This window comes from Colletes latitarsis, chromosome 12 (assembly GCF_051014445.1).
Source record: "Colletes latitarsis isolate SP2378_abdomen chromosome 12, iyColLati1, whole genome shotgun sequence".
Classification (NCBI taxonomy): Eukaryota; Metazoa; Arthropoda; class Insecta; order Hymenoptera; family Colletidae; genus Colletes; species Colletes latitarsis.
The window spans coordinates 24,680,216-24,699,459 of record NC_135145.1 but is presented as its reverse complement, the minus strand read 5'-3'; the positions used below and the strand labels follow the sequence as shown (position 1 = coordinate 24,699,459).

At 38.5% G+C, this 19,244-nt stretch overlaps 3 protein-coding genes across 6 annotated transcripts in view; 1 reads left to right on the top strand and 2 right to left on the bottom strand.

Moving 5' to 3' along the window:
- Positions 1-14,280, top strand: part of P130cas (Serine_rich_CAS and FAT-like_CAS_C domain-containing protein p130CAS) — an 83,785-nt gene extending 69,505 nt beyond the window's left edge. For both annotated transcript variants that reach the window (XM_076779846.1, XM_076779845.1), the window contains 6 exons: positions 7,073-7,199; positions 7,419-7,719; positions 8,302-8,654; positions 8,809-9,101; positions 9,178-9,534; positions 9,621-14,280. In XM_076779846.1, the coding sequence (XP_076635961.1) occupies positions 7,073-7,199; positions 7,419-7,719; positions 8,302-8,654; positions 8,809-9,101; positions 9,178-9,534; positions 9,621-9,908 (1,719 nt within the window). In that variant the 3' untranslated portion in view covers positions 9,909-14,280. The remainder of the gene's footprint in view (positions 1-7,072; positions 7,200-7,418; positions 7,720-8,301; positions 8,655-8,808; positions 9,102-9,177; positions 9,535-9,620) is intronic.
- A 454-nt stretch (positions 14,281-14,734) lies between these two features.
- Positions 14,735-15,289, bottom strand: Vnc (GNAT family N-acetyltransferase vnc). The gene has a single exon (XM_076779370.1). The coding sequence runs from the start codon at positions 15,287-15,289 to the stop codon at positions 14,735-14,737; it is 555 nt and encodes a 184-aa protein (XP_076635485.1).
- Positions 15,290-15,400: 111 nt separating this feature from the next.
- LOC143349023 (uncharacterized) lies at positions 15,401-18,150 on the bottom strand. Of its 3 annotated transcripts, XM_076779861.1 has the most exons (4): positions 16,408-18,150; positions 16,256-16,299; positions 15,900-16,175; positions 15,401-15,540 (listed from the first exon to the last, which is right to left on the bottom strand). In XM_076779861.1, exon 1 carries the CDS (start codon positions 17,574-17,576, stop codon positions 16,821-16,823), a length of 756 nt encoding a protein of 251 aa, XP_076635976.1. In that variant the 5' UTR covers positions 17,577-18,150; the 3' UTR covers positions 15,401-15,540; positions 15,900-16,175; positions 16,256-16,299; positions 16,408-16,820. The 3 variants fall into 3 exon arrangements, with proteins under 3 accessions (XP_076635976.1, XP_076635975.1, XP_076635977.1); XM_076779860.1 differs by having other exon boundaries at positions 15,900-16,299; XM_076779862.1 differs by lacking the exons at positions 15,900-16,175; positions 16,256-16,299 and having other exon boundaries at positions 15,402-15,540.
- Between the last annotated feature and the right edge of the window lie 1,094 nt (positions 18,151-19,244).

The window sequence follows — 19,244 nt, the reverse complement described above, 5'->3', positions numbered from 1 at the left end:
ATTCCAATTTATTTCTCGAAAAGGGGTGGGATTTCGGGGGTATGTCTGATGACCAAAAATGATTGGAATAGACGCCTCCACGCGAACATATTTTTTTTGAAACGATTCGATAACTTTCAATTTTGTCAAAAATGTCAAACCTATTCCAATTTATTTCTCGAAAGGGGGTGGGATTTCGGGGGTATGTCTAATGACCAAAAATGATTGGAATAGACCCCTGCAACCGAAAATAATTTTTCCAGAACGATTTGAAATTTTTTAATTTAATTGTTAATAACTTTTTAACGAAGCCTCCATCAACAAATTGGTATTCTTGATTTTCGTCTTATTTTAGCCTCTATGAGTCCCATTAAAATTTTTCCCAAACATAATACATGACTACAAATAGTTATTCTTCCTGTTTAATAAAAATATTTTTGAATACAACATACACAGAAGGTAAGTATCAATTTAGAAAATTTAAAATGATTTAGTATCGAGTGAATGAAAGTTTATTTTACGAATTCCACATGTTTGTTTAATCTCCATATCGTTTCAATATCATAATGTTCTGTAACATCGAAATCCTGCCGAATGTAATTGTAAGATGAAACAATGATGGATGGATAGCTGTTAAGCGCAGTAAATTCAATTAAATGTTATCAAGGGTAGAACGGTGCAGATAATGAAATATCGAGCCATGGAGGGATTCGATATTAATTGTCTCGCGTGAAAATACAATTAAAATTTCGTTCCGAGTCTGGGAATATTTCGTGCGTTATTTAATACCGTCAGTAACATTTCCACCAAACGGAATTGTTGTCGAGTACCATTCGCCATTCGACGTTTAAAGTATTTGAACTCGCGTGCACTCGCCTTCTCTTCAACTTTCAAGAGTATTTTGCCTAAATGAAAGAACACACGGCTGCCGTTTGCGTTGCCAACCGTGCACTAGAAATTTCTCGTTATTGCAGCCACACGTTTCTTTCATCGCTTTTACTACGCCAATGTTTCCACTTTGCGAAATTATAATCAAAAACCGTTCACGGATCGACGCATAAAATATTCAAATGCACGCACTTTCTCGCGTTTAAACGAAACGATAAAGACTATGGTCATTCAAGGGTTGTTTAAATTAAAGATATTATAAAGAAATTTTTTTTTTATTATTCCTATGTACGAGTGTACATATGTATATTATTAATACGTTTGAGTATAAATGGCTGAATGAATTTAAATGGAACTTTACATTTAAGTTTTACGTTCTCATTTCAAAGTCCGGTTAGACTTTGACCATAATCAGACCATGGATAATAATGAATATACCTTTTGTTTTTTTATTTGCATTTCCTAGAGTTCATTACTCAACTCTGCAAATTACACCTGGTTTCTAATTGCCTCTGATGATCTCTGATGACCAGTGCTGACAAAAGTACACAACTCCCGACAACTTTTCACACCATACAGCGACTGTTACTGACTGCTCCTGATTACTGCTTGCCTCTGCTGGACTCTGCTGACCATCGCTTATATTTATGACAACCTATAACGATTCCTACTGACTTCTGCTAACCTCTGTTGGTCTTTGCCGATCTCTGTCAGCGTGTGCTTGTCTCTGCTGAACTTTCCTGGCCTCTGCCGACCGCTGCTGACCACTGCAGGTATTTCTGATGATCTATAACGATTAATACTTGCTACTGCATGCCCCTACAAGTCTCTGCTTGCATTTGCAGGTCTCTGCTTGCCTGTGCATGCCTTTGCTGGCCTCTGCTCAACACTGCTAACCACTCCTGATGCTTCTGACATCGTATGACAATTACTACATGCTACTGTTGACCCCTGCTGATCTCTGCTTGCCCCTGCATGCCTCTGCTCGTCTCTGCTGACCACCTCTGATGCTTCTGACAACATATAAAGCTTACTACTCGCTACTATTCGCCCCTGCTGATCTCTGCTGGCCTCTGCTGACCACTGCTTATATTTCTGGCAACGTACAACGATTACTACGACTCCTGCCACCCTCTGCTGACCTCTGCCAGCATCCCCTGACCTAAGCTGGCCTCTGCTGGCCACTGCTGATCACCGTTTATATTTCTGGCAATGTACAACGATTACTATTGGTCTCTGCCACCCTCTGCCACCCTCTACCAACATCTACCAACATCTCCCGACGTCAGCTGACCATCGCTGACCACTGCTGACCGTTGCCGACAAATTGTGACGCGATACAATGTAATATAATATGTTTATATGTATTAAAGTGTTGTATAATGTAAATTTATGGCAATAAATGATATAATTTAAAAGAATTCTATGTGTTCCCATCATTTTTACCCTTTTTTTCCTATTGAAATCATTCCCTTAGTTATAAGACACTCCGAAACTTTAAAAATTTTCTAAGTTCCCCGGAAAGATTTCAAATTTCCCGCCGCCAGGAATTTTTGAGAATTCCTGAAACTTACCGGCGTCCCTGAAACTTCTCGGAATCCCTGAAATTTCCAAGAAGTTTCAGGAACCGGCAAATCATTCCGGCCTGAACTTTTCGGCAAGAGCCGTTACGTAATATTACGTAATATTACGTAATGTTACGTAACATTACGTAATTTTTCCCGAAAAATCCCGGCCGCGAGAAATTTTCAAGAGCTATTACGTAATATTACGTAATGTTACGTAACATTACGTAATGTTACGTAATAATTCCCGAAAAATTCCGGCTGCGAGAAATTTTCAAGAGCTATTACGTAATATTACGTAATGTTACGTAATGTTACGTAATATTACGTAATATTACGTAATATTACGTAACGGCTCTTGCCGAAAAGTTCAGGCCGGAATGATTTGCCGGTTCCTGAAACTTCTTGGAAATTTCAGGGATTCCGAGAAGTTTCAGGGACGCCGGTAAGTTTCAGGGACCCCAGAATTTTCAGGAATTTTTAGAAATGACGTCATTTCTATTTGGAGGGGGAAAGAGGGGTAAAAAATGATCAGAATGCATAGAATTCTTTGCAATTATATCATTTATTGTCATAGATTAACATTATACAAAAGTTTAATACATATAAACATATTATATTATATTAAATCGCGTTACAATTTGTCAGCAACGGTCAGCAGTGGTCAGCGATGGTCAGCTGACGTCGGGGGATGTTGTCAGAGGCCAGCTTAGGTCGGGGGAGGGTGGCAGAGGTCAGCAGAGGGTGGCAGTAGCATGTAGTAATTGTTATACGACGTCAGAAGCATCAGGGGTGGTCAGCAGTGGTCAGCAGCGGTCAGCAGAGGCCAACGGAGGGCAGCAGGGGCATGCAGAGGGAAGTAGAGTCCAGCAGGGGCAAGCAGGAACAAGTAGTAATCGTTATACGTTGTCAAAAGCATTAGGAGTGGTCAGCTGTGGTCAGCAGGGGCTAGCAGAGGCATGCAGAGGCAAGTAGAGTCCAGCAGGGACAAGCAGTAACAAGTAGTAATCGTTATACGTTGTCAAAAGCATCAGGGGTGGTCAGTTGTGGTCAGCAGAGGCAAGTAGAGTCCAGCAGGGGCATGCAGTAGCAAGTTGTAATCGTTATACGTTGTCAGAAATTCCAGGAGTGGTCAGCAGCGGTCAGCAGAGGCCAGTGGAGACCTGTGGACGAGAGGTCGGATATTAGTTGTTAAAGAGCGAAAATTAAATCAATTAAAATGAACTTAATCGATAGTAACTAAATTCAGTATTCAAATGCATATATTGCAATTTCTCAGACAATCGAACCCTTTAAGAATAATGTAAAAATCGTTCTTTTCCCCAATATACTGATTTCCCCCATGCACCGTGCGTGCAATTGATGCTGGAACCGACCAGAAAATTCCCTGTTCAGACGAGTCTTGAAACGACTATTTTTTCGGTCCGTTTTGACAAGGATCGTCATAGTAACCATGAGGCGTGATCGTTGAGTGAAATGGGGCCAAAATGATTTGCGGTAGTGCTCGATCACGATTTATCGATGACGAGGCGACCCGGGGGAGTCGCTCGGCGGATGTTTCAGCGAAAGGGGTGTGGCAGGGCGTTATTTCGAGGGTTGGCACGCCGCATGCCGGCGATAAGGACTGACCCACATTCCCCGTGGATACGTCTCTGCCAGGATATCGAGCCTCCTGCAGCCCCCGCCCCCCCCCCCCTTGTCCCCCTTTCCGATCGAAAACTCTTGTCCGTAAGAGGCTACTACGGTCTACTTAAAACAACGAGGTCGAGAAGCCGGAAAATCGCTAATTGCTGACTCGTCGCGACAACGTGATTTTAACGAGATCTCCGTGACTGCCCTTTTCACCCTTTCATAAAGACGTCGTCACGGTTTTACGCGACATCGAGGCGCATCGGAGCTCTTCGTTACGATTCGTTCCCACTAACGCTCAAAGGACGCTCGTGATCAACCGGAAAATTATTAATTATCAAGTTCAAGGCGCTTCGACGCTTGGAAAACTTTCCCGATATTAGTTTTCAAGAAGACCAAAACGATTAACTCTGACAATGTTCCATTGATTAATCGGTATTTTTATTTAAGAAGAATGTTTTGGGGGCTGTTCATCCTTAAAATTTGTTTCACTGAATTACTGCTATAATATCGAATTACTCGCATAAACAAAACTGTCTACGTTGCAGTGTGCGTGTAACTAGCCTAATTTTTATATATAATACCTACGTTTTCATTTATATAGATAGACAAGGCGAAACTGTAGACTAGAGTGCCCCTTTAATGAAAATCTGTGGAAATTGTACCAAGTCTCAACTGAGGTCATCGTAATGAAATCATACGAGTCGCGAGGCGCAAAACCGCGTACCATTCGAATCTCGAAATCGAACTGCCTTTATAATTTTACACTACGGGCCGTTTCAATTAACGTTTTATTCTGCCTCCGTTCGTTTAAAAGGATTTCACGGTTCGCACGTTTATAGGCGGCGCAGAGTAATGTCGACAATTTTACGAACACTCGTTTATGGATCACCGATCCGTGAGCGTTCGGGCCTCGGAATGAATTCGCAACTGCCAAAATTTCTCCATAAAAGATTTTAGCGTTTTCACAAAATTTTTCAAATCATTCCGAAAAAATTATTTTTGGTTGCGCGGCTGAATTCCAATCATTTTTAGTGAATATACATACCCCCGAAATCCTACCCCTTTTCGAGAAATAAATTGGAATAGGTATGACATTTTTGAGAAAATTAAAAGTTATCGAATCGCTTCAAAAAAAATATGTACGCGTGAAGGCGTCTATTCCAATCATTTTTGGTCATCAGACATACCCCCGAAATCCCACCCCCTTTCGAGAAATAAATTGGAATAGGTTTGACATTTTTGAGAAAATTAAAAGTTATCGAATCGCTTCAAAAAAAATATGTACGCGTGGAGGCGTCTATTCAAATCATTTTTGGTCATCAGACATACCCCCGAAATCCCACCCCCTTTCGAGAAATAAATTGGAATAGGTTTGACATTTTTGAGAAAATTAAAAGTTATCGAATCGTTTTAAAAAAAATATGTACGCGTGAAGGCGTCTATTCCAATCATTTTTGGTCATCAGACATACCCCCGAAATCCCACCCCCTTTCGAGAAATAAATTGGAATAGGTTTGACATTTTTGGCAAAATTAAAAGTTATGGAATCGTTTTAAAAAAAATATGTTCGCGTGGAGGCGTCTATTCCAATCATTTTTGGTCATTAGACATACCCCCGAAATCCCACCCCTTTTCGAGAAATAAATTGGAATAGGTTTGACATTTTTGAGAAAATTAAAAGTTATCGAATCGTTTCAAAAAAAATATGTACGCGTGAAGGCGTCTATTCCAATCATTTTTGGTCATCAGACATACCCCCGAAATCCCACCCCCTTTCGAGAAATAAATTGGAATAGGTTTGACATTTTTGGCAAAATTAAAAGTTATGGAATCGTTTTAAAAAAAATATGTTCGCGTGGAGGCGTCTATTCCAATCATTTTTGGTCATTAGACATACCCCCGAAATCCCACCCCTTTTCGAGAAATAAATTGGAATAGGTATGACATTTTTGAGAAAATTAAAAGTTATCGAATCGTTTCAAAAAAAATATGTTCGCGTGGAGGCGTCTATTCCAATCATGTTTGGTCATCAGACATACCCCCGAAATCCCACCCCTTTTCGAGAAATAAATTCCTTACCAAAAATATAATTTCTGGCCAGAAATGTCTGCCCGAATTTTCATGCGAATCTTTAAAACACCATAACTTCGGAACGGATTGGACGATTTTGATGTTCAAAAAGCCAAACGCCGCGTATTTTAGTGTAGAATAAGTAGCAATCATAAAAATATTCGAAAAGTTGTTCTTTGGTCCCGTAATTTTAGAAAAACCCCATAAAAATGGTCCAATCTTCAAACAGCCATAACTCCTACAATAGTGAATATATTTCAATGAAACTTTTTTCTGAAATAGAGCCCATTGGTACCTACAAAAAAGTATTAAACAACTTTTCTGTAGGGCGTTAAACAAAAGTACTAAAAATGAAAAACGAATTTTTAAGGAAAATCGACAGGGGGTAGGTGCCTAATTTTCCGAGGAAAAAAAAAAATTTTTAATCGTCCTGAAAAAATTATTTTCGTTTGCTGGGGTCGATTACAATAATTTTTAGTCATTACATATACCCCCGAAATCCTACCCCCTTTCGAGAAAAAAATTCATTACGAGCGGAACTTTAAACGTTAATAACTTTTTAACGAAACCTCCATCAACAAATTGGTATTCTTTATTTTCGTCTTATTTTGGCCTCTAGAATCCCCCATTAAAATTTTCCCAGGGGTGGCCGAAAAACTGACAATAAAAATTCACTAAAATGTGAAAAATGCACAAACTTTATATACAAAATACATTCTAATTAAGTTTGTTATAAATAAAAAGTTACAAGAAGATATATTGCTTTCTTACAATGAAAAGTATTAACAAAGATCTAATAACGTACTTTTATATGTCCTTGATTCCTTAGATGAATCGTAAAATTAAGAGTAAGAATGTTTTAATTCGTCAAACGGAAGAGCAGGTGGGGAATAACAATTAAACTAGTAATTAATGACACTTTGATATTTTCTGTGCAGGTAGTGACTCCACAAAAATGCGGCGATGTGTACCTGTACGATCTCCCAGCGAGTCGGGGAAGTCCTGCGCCTCCATCGAGACACGATTCACCCTTGAACTCGAACAACGACCAGTTACATAACACAGGTACGCGACAACCCTTCGTCCAACCCTTGCACGATTCATTCACAAAGACGTAACGCGCGATCCCTTGAAACTTTCAATGGAAGATCCGTATTAAGAGGGTATTCTAGTCTAGGGTTTCATTCTTTTCTTTTCTTTAGGTCCAGGACAAAACGTTCCCTCGCGAATTTCCAAGTTGCTTTACGCTGTGATTTTGACGTTTCTTTTGGAATATCTGTTTAGGACGATACACGATCGGCAGCAGAAGTTCGGTAGATAATGGCGGCGACGTGAGCGAATGTTACGACGTCCCGCCACGAGCGATACCCGTGATTCCATCGCCAGCGAGCAGTCCGAGTCCTGCACCGTCTTGCTACGATATCCCGAGGCAACCGACCTCCTACACGCCAAACTCAAATTGCTCTGGAGGATCCGGTGTTACACCTCTCGATTGCTACGACGTGCCCAGACAGTTGCAGCCCCTTACACCCAGCAGCTCTGCCTCCAGCCTCACGAACGATGGATCTCTCAGTGGATCGAACCGGTACGTGATACAAACAAATACTTTCTTGTCTAATAACTCTGATCACTTCTAGAAGGGGAAACATTTTAATGGGAGATTCCAGAGGCCAAAATAACACGAAAATCAAGAATATCAATTTCTTCACTGAGGCTTCGTTAACAAGTTATTAACGTTTAAAGTTCCGCCAGTACTGAATTTTTCGGGGGTTGTCTATTCACCAAAAACGATTGTAATTGTGTTTCCGTTGCTGTCGTGATCGCAACGGCGAAGTTCAACAGAGTAATTCGAGAGTATTTAAAGCATCAACATCGAGTACGATGAACCGCGTGTACATTTGCTAAAGTAACGAGACGCACAGCTGCTAGGAAGAGATTTATTTCTAGAAGCTCAAGCTTAAATACCGAACTAGTGCCAACAGCGGTCATTCCTACCGCGGTTTCAGAGAAGTTGCTTCCGTTTAACGATTTTCGAAAGGAAAGGGTTTGGCTTTATTTACAATTTTAATATCACATTTTATTATATCTAAGGTCGTTATTCGTGGAAAGTGAAAAGAACGCTCCCCACCGATTCTCGGTATACTATAAAAGAACTTTACTGTTTCAGATCCAGCCTCGCAGCTCCCGATTACGATGTACCTCGATCGCGTCTTCCAGCTTCTTCGTTGCCGTCCCGGCACAATACACCCGTGCCTAAAACACCGACGCCTCCACCTCCGTCGCAAATCCAGCAGATCTACGATGTTCCAGTCAGCAAGGAGCTTCCTCTGGAACTCGACTCGGCATTGGAAGGTCTGCAGAATCTGCAGACCGAGGCTTCGGCCGCGATAGCCAGGCTACTCGGCTTCGTCAGCCCGGGTTGGAGAACACCTCAACGATTAGATGCAACCTTGATGGATCTTCGACTAGCCGCTCTTAGGCTCAAAACGTCCCTGCACGACCTGGCCGAATTTGCCGAAGGTTAAACGCTTTATTTGCAAATAAATAAATCCAATTACGGTAATGGTTTTTGTTCTCGCGAGACAAACCCTCCGCTCGGTGATTAGCGAAATGATTTTAACGAAGCAAAGGTGGAGAGGTTCTCGATTAAAGGGAGTGTACGATGTTTGTACAGGCACCCTGGGGAACGCGGGCAAGGCACCGGACAAAGGGCTGGCCTCGAAACTGCGACCCCTGGTCAAGGCCCTACGTGATTCCGACAAACTCGTGCAGGAAGCCGCCACCGAGCTGGACGCGATGGAATGGGACGCAGGGAAGCTCTGTCGCGGGGGTGGCGATACTCCGACACCTACTAACGGGCCACCGTCCACCCTCCTACCACCCGTACAACCGGATCCACTCGATCAGCTGATCGCGTGCGCCCGAGCACTCACGGAAGACGTTCGTCAGGTCGCCAGTTTCATTCAGGTGAGCATCCACTGCCAGTCTGCGAACACACACAAATTTCCTAGTTATTACAGGACGATCTATTTATTTGTTCCAGGGTAACTCGACGCTGCTGTTCAAACGGTCGTCGATCATCTCGACCGGCAGCAGCAACAACAGCGGCGCCGGCGAAGATTACGATTACGTGAGTCTCGACTCGAGGGAAGTGGTCGAGAAGCAACGCGAAGAGCTCAGGGCGACTCTGCCGCAGGAACTTCGCAGTAATTACGACCAGCTTGTATCCGAGGCGGACAATGCGACGATTCAAATGCCACCTACGACACCGACACCCATGGACCCCAACGACAAACAATTGCTGGCTTTCTACGCCGCCCAGGTGATCACGCATGGCAACCACCTGACTCACGCCATCGACGCTTTCATGCAAATTGTCGCGCACAACCAGCCACCCAAGGCGAGTATTATTGTTACTATTATTTAGTTACGTTTTTACGAATATAGAACAATTTGACTAACTCTATTCGTTCGTTCTTTTAACAGGTATTCCTAGCTCACGGAAAGTTCGTGGTGTTGAGCGCTCACAGGCTGGTGCACATCGGTGACACGGTGCACAGGAACGTGACCAGAAACGACGTGAAAACAGACGTATTGAAGTGCGCGAATGCACTGTACGACGCCCTCGCGCAAACCGTATCCAAGACGAGACAGGCGGCGCAATTCTTCCCCAACGTATCCGCGGTTCAAGAAATGGTCGACAGCGTAGTGGACGTTTCTCACTTGGCGAAAGACTTGAAAGTCACGATGATTCGCGCCGCGCAGCAACCTTGAACGTTTCAAGATCAAATCCCAATCATCGACACGGAGGAAACTTGGCGAAACACGAGCTAAAGCAAAACTCGCCGTTCCTGTCTCAACGGGACATTGTATGCATGCAAGTTCCTCGGTTAGGCTTGGAATCCTGATGGTCGAAACCATCTCTGTTCTCAGAAATATCGTTACGTAACAATGAGCAGCTATCAAACTTTTATACTCGATCGTCGAGTTAAAAGTCGAGATTTTGATAAGAAAGAAAGCGACTGATCGAGCAGGATACTACTCCAACGACGGACCGAGTCAAGTAAAGTCTAGAACGCGACTTTTCATCGTTAAATCGACGAGAAAATAAACTTGGACCACGGAAGAAGCGCCGACCACCCCTTTTTCGTTCGACTAACACGAAACTCCTTCCCCCTTTAATCGCAATAAAGAGTTCTCGAGGCCTATCGTTACTTAGAACTACGCAATTGCCAAAGCACAGGTGTCTAGAGTATAAGGGAACCTCTTTCGGGATAAGCGTCTTTGTAATGTACTTGAGAATATAGACGATGTAACCTTTTATAGGAAACATGTAACCGTGTCGTTCGTTAGCTAGAAGTGTGAAATACATTAACGACGTAAAAAGAAATTGTAGCATGTGTAGAATGTATTTGAAATGGCTCTTAAATCGTCGATCGTCGGCTTGGATGCGAGATTCATTTCGAACTGTAATGCGCCGTTGTCATTGCCAGCGTGTTAATTAGAATCGTAAATGTGTAGATAATTGATTTGGCACATTTTCATTTCTAACAGTGTGCGAATACTACTGCCAAACAACTACACCGGTTATCGTTAAACTGGAAAGTTGAAAAGAGTAACATATTTCAAAGCGTCTGAAATAAAAAGAAACAATACTAGCCTAAAAATCATCGGTGAAAAGAGCTATTACGGAAGGAAAATTTTCAAAGCGACATTCGTAATATTAATGTTTACACAAAGGTTTGACTACGTACAACGCAAATCTGTCTTTTTACAGGCCGATTTTAAAACGAATTTTTATACAATTTTATTGCCCAAGTACGACTTTTTCGTGCTAGACCTTTTTACAGCTCTTCCAAATGTATTCAATCAATTACAAACGCACACCGAAAAATTAAGCATTCGATTTGTAGGCTGTTTACAATCATTCCAACGATTATTCGATTGCACAGCGCTCTCCTTACAAGCGCAATCAAAACGGTAATTAAAAAACGATATGACTTACTCGTTCATTTGATCCATTATTAGTTTACTAGTTATCTACTGTAGAGGTTACATAAAATACAGTGACTATCACTTAAAATCGTACACCTAGCGGTCCAGCCGATATTTTTTCAATAAAACATGAAAATTTTATTATATTATTGAAACTTGTATAGAGGCATATAGGGTGTTTGGCTACCGACAAAATTTCAATGGAAGATTCTAGAAGCCAAAATAAGACAAAAATAAAGAATACTAATTTGTTGGTGGAGGCTTCCTTAAAAAGTTATTAACGTTTAAAGTTCAGTCTGTAGCACTCATATGTACGTTCAATTTCAGGTCAATATTTTTAACCTCACAATATATTTTCGGTAAGTAATTTATTTCTCGAAAGTGGGTAGGGTTTCGGGAGTATGTCCATTAATAAAAAATGATTATGATTGACCCCAGCAACCAAAAATAATTTTTTTAGAACGATTTGAAATTACTTAATTTTGTCGAAAAATTTCACACCTTCTCGAATTTTTTTCTACAAAGTGGATAGGATTTCGGGGGTATGTCTAATGACCAAAAATGATTGGAATTGACTCCTGCGATCGAAAATAATTTTTTTAGAACGATTTGGAATTTTTTTTTTCCGTCGAAAAATTTCACACTTTCTCGAATTTTTTTCTCGAAAGTTGGTAGGATTTCGACGGTATGTCTAACGACCAAAAATGATTATAATTGCCCCCTGCAACCGAAAATAATTTTTTTAGAACGATTCGAGAAAATTGTTTTTTGCTGAAAAATTACGATTTTAAATGACAGTCACTGTATCTCTTTTCGCTTACATAGGTAATGAAATTGTTTGTTAATACGCTGCCTTTATATCTTAAGGGGTAATCGACAACCGCACATTTGTAACGCAGCTTTAAAATCGGTATATCTTTCGAAGTATTTACTTTTCCGCCTTTCGAGACGCAGCCTTTTTATCTCCTTTTTTCAAGGAGAAAACTGGATGATCGCTGAAACCAGAAGGCCGAATGTTTCAAATACTTTCAGACGATCGTCCATATTTAGAGTATTTACCATAATAGCTTATAGTTTATTTTTTAGAGTATATAATCGAGCATATCGCGTGAACACGAACCTCGTTTACGAGACTTGTATTATAATTTATTGGCGAAATGTTTTTGTAAGATAAGAAGCATTAAGGCAGTTAGAGTTACTGTATATTTAGAATTTATACATAGTCGATACTAATAGGTGCTTATAATTCTCGTTGAAACATATTCCGATAATCGTCACGTAATATTAAGCAAACAATTTCCTTTTATATTGTTTAAACGTAAGTTATAGATATGCATTGTCGATCGCACGTGTAAGAAATTTTATTGTTCCGTGACATTTTCTTTAATTTACCGTTTGTACATTGTACCTGTAACTCTTTCGTGCTGAAATATTTTCCAATTTAATGATGTTATCATTATGAAGGAATTTTACCGGTGGAATTCGTTATTCATAACAATTGCCAGTCGGACTTTCGTGTAAAACTTTAATTGTTCTTCGAGTATTGTCGCGTAAACTTATATTTCAATCAGTACTCATAAACTTTATTTAACAGATCGACCAGGTTATACAGGGTGTTTGGCCATACCTGGGAAAAATTTTAATGGGGGATTCTAGAGGCCAAAATAAGACGAAAATCAAGAATACTAATTTGTCGATGGAGGCTTCGTTAAAAAGTTATTAACGTTTAAAGTTCCAATCGTATTGAATTTTTTTCTAGAAAATGGGTAGGATTTTGGGGTTAGGTCTATTCACCAAAAATGATTGTAATCGACTCTTGTAACCGAATTAATTTTTTCAGAACGATTTGCAAAATTTTTTCGTCGAATAATTTTGGCGCCAAATTAGATTTTCAGTAATGAATTTTTTTCTCGAAAGGGGGTGGGATTTCGGGGTTATGTCTAATGACCAAAAATGATTGGAATTGACGCCTACACACGAACATATTTTTTTTAAAACGATTCGAAAACTTTTAATTTTGGCAAAAATGTCAAACCTGTTCTAATTTATTTCTCGAAAAGGGGTGGGATTTCGGGGGTATGTCTAATGACCAAAAATGATTGCAATTGTCACCTGCACATGAACATATTTTTTTTAAAACGATTCGATAACTTTTAATTTTGTCAAAAATGTCAAGCATATTCTAATTTATTTCTCGAAAAGGGGTGGGATTTCGGGGGTATGTCTAATGACCAAAAATGATTGCAATTGTCACCTGCACATGAACATATTTTTTTTAAAACGATTCGATAACTTTTAATTTTGTCAAAAATGTCAAACCTATTCCAATTTATTTCTCGAAAAGGGGTGGGATTTCGGGGGTATGTCTAATGACCAAAAATGATTGCAATTGTCACCTGCACATGAACATATTTTTTTTAAAACGATTCGATAACTTTTAATTTTGTGAAAAATGTCAAACCTATTCCAATTTATTTCTCGAAAAGGGGTGGGATTTCGGGGGTATGTCTAATGACCAAAAATGATTGTAATTGGCCCCTATAACTAAATATAATTTTTTTACTATGATTTGAAATTTTTGAATTTAATTGTTAATAACTTTTTAACGATGCCTCCATCAACAAATTGGTATTCTTGATTTTCGTCTTATTTTGGCTTCTAGAATCCCCCATTAAAATTTTTCCTAGGAGTGACTGAACACCCTGTCTAACGATTAATGAACGTTTGTCATTTGGATTAGCATATCCTTTGAACTGAATTGATTGTTACTTTAAGAGCGTTTAATGTGTACATAAGCATATACATACATATGTATATTATAATTATTCCTATACAATGTATACATAAATACAATAATGTATCAACACAGCAGTGAAACAGAAACATTTAAAAATCGTGCAATGTCAAATCTTAATTTTTAAGCATTGAATTATACTCAAATGCGTAAAATGTTTACAAATAGAGAGAAGCATTAGACTTGTTTTGAATAACATAGACAGAAACTTTGGGAAATAAACGAATGCTAACGTGTTTTCCTCCAAAAAATTGGTATCACCTTGCATTTAATTTGCTTGCTGAAATTTGGGTGATAATTTTGTATACTAGCGCGTTATTTGTATATTATAGTTCAATGGTTCAATAAAGATTAATTGAAAATATAAACAGGAAGTGTAAAAATCATACTCCTCCTCAGCTTACTTTCTTTATTAAGATTCACGGGCCCTAAATAACATGATATATCAATTAACTACACTAATCTTTAACTCAATTTCCATTGAAGTACATACAATAGTTTAGTCTCTCTCATAATCCCAGTATAAGTATTAACAAGTACACCCCTTTGTAGTGGCATATAAAACATTTCATATGTCTCGGATAAGGCTTGAATAAATACACATACTCTAGTATTTATGAAGTGTTCATGATAATGTACAGGTCAAACATCCAAGCCACAATGCTCGACTTAAAATACCTTCACGTATTTCTCATACAGATTCGTTTATGAAAAATACGTACAAGTGACAGATTTAGATCCAAAATGTACGGAGCTAATAATGTAGGAAATCTGTTGAAACTTAACTGTAGGTAAATTCACCGAATCACTATTACGAATGATCGCAGCATCTGCCAATATGCGTGTGCGTATTGCCATCTTTGTTCATCTTTTCTTTGGCTGCATTCTTCTCCATGTGAAAGCTGCTCAGATCCCGCTTCATGGCATAAGCATCTTCTCCATCGGCATAATATTTTGGTTCAACTTCCGACACCTCAAATTGCAAACTGCTCGTATACAAATTTAGAGCAGCTCGATTACTTCTACGTACATGCAGCGAAACATATTTTGCTCCGAAACACTCGACCATCGCTCTGGAAGCTTGATTCATAAGTTTCTGTGCAATACCAAGTCTTCTGTGAGACCTTTTCACCGCCAAACTTGTAATATGTCCATGCGGATTGTCCTCGCAATCCTCCTCCATCTTGGCCAGAACGTAACCAACTATCCTGCCTTTTTCATCCTCTGCCACGTAACTTAATTGTGGCCAAGAAAGAGCATGATATAAATAATACTTCATCTGATAATTCTCAGGCAAACATTGTAAATTACAATGTTGTATGTTCAACAGATCATCCGTTGTTGCACACCGTATATTTATAGACATTTTTATGGCTTAAAATGTAGACACACAAATAAAAAACTATAATAGTCAATTTCTTCCTTTGAAAATTTCCTTATATGTCGTCAAGTTCTCTTATTGTCTTCAATTTCCAGAGTCTCAGTCCCTGCGAATTTTCTTTATGCGAGATCTACCATTCTTCAAATCATTCACCGATGAAGATTCAGTCATTCCATCCAATAGTTCTCGAACAAACCGGAATCGTGAGAGGAAACACTTCCAAACTAAATACCAACCTGCAAAAGAACACAGAAATATGTTCGTAAAACGATAAGAAACTAATAGCAACTAAATACTTTATGTTAAAACAATAGATTGAATACAAAGCGTGTGTAATTTCATGAAACGTACTATTTAAATAACAGTTCGTTAAAATGTTACTTCCAACGAAAATAATAATCAAAATAAACTGAATGATATGAGGACGGATGCAAAAGAATAATATAACAAAATTAGAGAGTGTTTCGCTGACGGTTCAATTAAAACGGTAAAAGACAAAGGGAGTTTACAATTTTCACAATTGCAAATAATCGACAAGATTGCGCACACACGTGACGATAGAGGTTAAGTATGTAGTCAAACTCTCCTACTATACCTTCGACTTCGAAACTATATGACTACTTGACAGCTCGGGTAACAATGTTTCGGAACTCTCTGCATATCGCGTAGCAATAACAGAATGTTACTATCTGTCGTTCTTACCCAGCAGCACCAGGCCAAATACTATGAGCAGACTCGATATCACGGAGAAGGCTGCTAGGACGATTTCCTGCATTATTAAATCCGTACCTCGACTACGAATATACTAACAAACTTCTTGGGATGACGTACGCGGGAATAGTGACATAACCTCTTTCTGTTTCTTGCTTTCCTGGCAAGAGAAATAAATTCACCAAATATAGAAACACGAGCGACAAATTTAACGCGACATCGGCACGTAAAATCACCTACGTTTTTCGATCACCGATAACACGCCATTTTGAATCACGACGAAGCTTGTGTCAGTACAGGTTATGAATTCCCCCCACCCAATCCACACATCAGTTTCATTATCGTTGTTCAACGAAATGCAAAATCATTCAGGGATATATTATGTAACTTACCACGGTTTAGCAATAAGCGTTTCGTTCGTCAAAACAGCATCGATCATGCGAATACTCGAAAGTAGTCAAAATGAACTATGAACTTTTCAAATAGCAGCAACCAAGCCGACCGGAAATAGTCATACCTCGAACGTATACGCAATCGCAACACGTCCGGAAGAAACTATCGAAGCGGTTTTATTTAAATTTTCCAAATTTATGAAAGATATGCAACAGTTAATTAAATAGTTTAAAAGTAGAGAAAAGTACAAGAATATATACAATAGATCAAATTTCCTATTTAACATGATGTGTAGTATTTTATTGCTGCTATATATACGAAGTACATTAATCGGTAAAACGAAATATGTGATATATTTGTATCATATAGCAATTTACTAAGTGTATTCACAAGAATATCAGTGTATGTATATTCAATTTTCTTCATCGTCAAATTCTTCCAAGTGACCCAATTTAAGTTGTTTTGAACGATCCACTTTTTCTAAACGTTTCTCCTTCTTATTTTTCTTTTTTTGTTTTTGTCCAACAACATATTCTGGCATAATAATTTTACTGCTTCTAAAAACTGGTTTATCATCGTGTTCAATAACAATTGGTGTATTCGATGTTTTCTCTGCATCACGTTCAGGTTTTTTAAATTCAATATCTGAAGTTGCTTTCACTTTCTTGGATGTAAACTCTGTCTTAGTTTGGTCATGTTCGGTTGATGCAATTTCATCTACATCCATTTCCCTTTCTCCATCAATTTGTTTCAAAGACCTTCTTGCTTTTAATTCTTTTAAAAAAGATAATGCAGCCCTTGTATTACTCTGTTCTGTCATATCGTCGTTAGATACATCATCCAAACTATATTTCATCCATTTATGGGGATTTCTGTGATAATCTGGTACACTTCTATTAACAGCACGTGGTGCTGGACCTTCGGGTCGCTTGAAAATACTCTCTTTACCACGAAATCTTTTCATTTCACTTTTACGTTTCTGACCAGCTCTTAGAATTTTAGATTTATTTGATTCATCAATAGCCATATCTACATCTGTAGACTCAATAACTGATTTATTTCTGTTGCATTCTTGCTCTGCATCTGACAATCTATCAAACAAGAGCTTTTGCCTATTTGCAAATGCAGTATCACCGCCATGTAAAATAAAATCTCCAGAAGTATGCATTTTGTTAAATAATAATTGTAATTACTTCTTTATTAACGTGTCAACGTTAAGTCCACATGTATTTTCAAAATAAAAGCGTTAAAGCACAAATAAAATTGTTAAAACCATGTATACATTTAGTAGAGTATTGTAATAGGTTAGAACATCTAACATTACTTTTTTTACCAACTTTTCAACGTTTAGTAAATCTCAAAATTACTTATTATCGTTTTACAAATGTTTAATAGTTACACATTTAACAAATTAACAATACAATTGACGTTAAACTATGTTTCATGTGTGTCGCCATTTTATATCGAAGTCACCTATCGAGATATCGCCTGTACTTGAAATTATTAATTTCCCAATCTTCACATTATTTACAAATGTTACTATATACACGATTTTACAATTCTGTATGAGTTTTATTAATAAAAGAAGATATGTAAAAATATAGAATAAAATAGCAAAAATAAAAATCTATTTAAAAGTAACAATATTAATGGAGTACGACATTTCGAACTTTCTATAAGTAGTACGTTTCATACGACAATGCAATTGGATGCTTGTAACATGTTAATTAATAAAAATAAAAAGTAATTCAATTCAGTTTCCCCTATCTTTTATAAGAATTCATATATACCAGAAATAACGAACTTCTCTTCCGTCGAGAGCCACAAAAGTCCCCACTACCAGCCAACCGATTCTCTGACCATCGGACAGCCCGTTAGAATGTTAGATTCCACACTAGTTAGATCAGGGGTGACCCGGGTGACGAACTTTTTCTCCACCGTGAGCAGCAAGATTCCTACACCAGTTAATCTATTCTTCTCCCACTATCAAGTTCCTCACTAATTAGGTCACTAATCTCTGTACCAGTGTTACCAGATCACGCACCGGGGTCAACAAGAATACTGCTTAACAAGAGTAACACTGCTCTCTTTGTGCTAACAACGTCCCTCCACGAGAAGAAAGCACAGCATATTGCATCCCCACTGTTGCTGCAGTCCACTGATTGGCTGTCACCGATCTTCGTCACCGTTTTCGACCAGTACCTGTCAGTCAGCTGACTGTGACAGGTGTATGAATGTATACACGCTGTGCCTTCTTCTCGTGGAAGAATGGTACTAGGCATAGGAGAAGTACTTTTGCTCTTAAGTGGAATAAAAAAGTAGTGGAACGAACCACCCTGGCTCACGAGTGACTTGTCTACCACCCCAGATTCCTAATATAGTGAACGTATTGCGTTCCACTTTTAAGTGCGTTTCCACAGTCTCAAACCTGTTTTATTCTCAGGAATAACTCTAGACAGGACTGTTATAACTAACCCAGACCTTCCACAGGATTTCTACGTAAACTGAGACTTTTTATTTGTTCTACGTAAAAATACCGTGGAAAAATTAATTATATAAAAGGTAGTATAAGAAAATCAATTTCATTGGTAACACATTCATGTTTTTTTTAATAATCAATCGTAAAATTGTTATTACCATAGACAATATTTCATCAATTTTTCCTTAAAAAGGTATAAAAGATCAATTTTACTTTACTGTACAATTTTTTGATTCCAGATAAATTTTCAGATATGAATTTTTTTAATTTAGATAACTGCAAATCATACAAGCATTCAACAATTTTGGGCATATATAAAAAATTGCTAAAATTAATGTAGGATTTATGCACGGGATG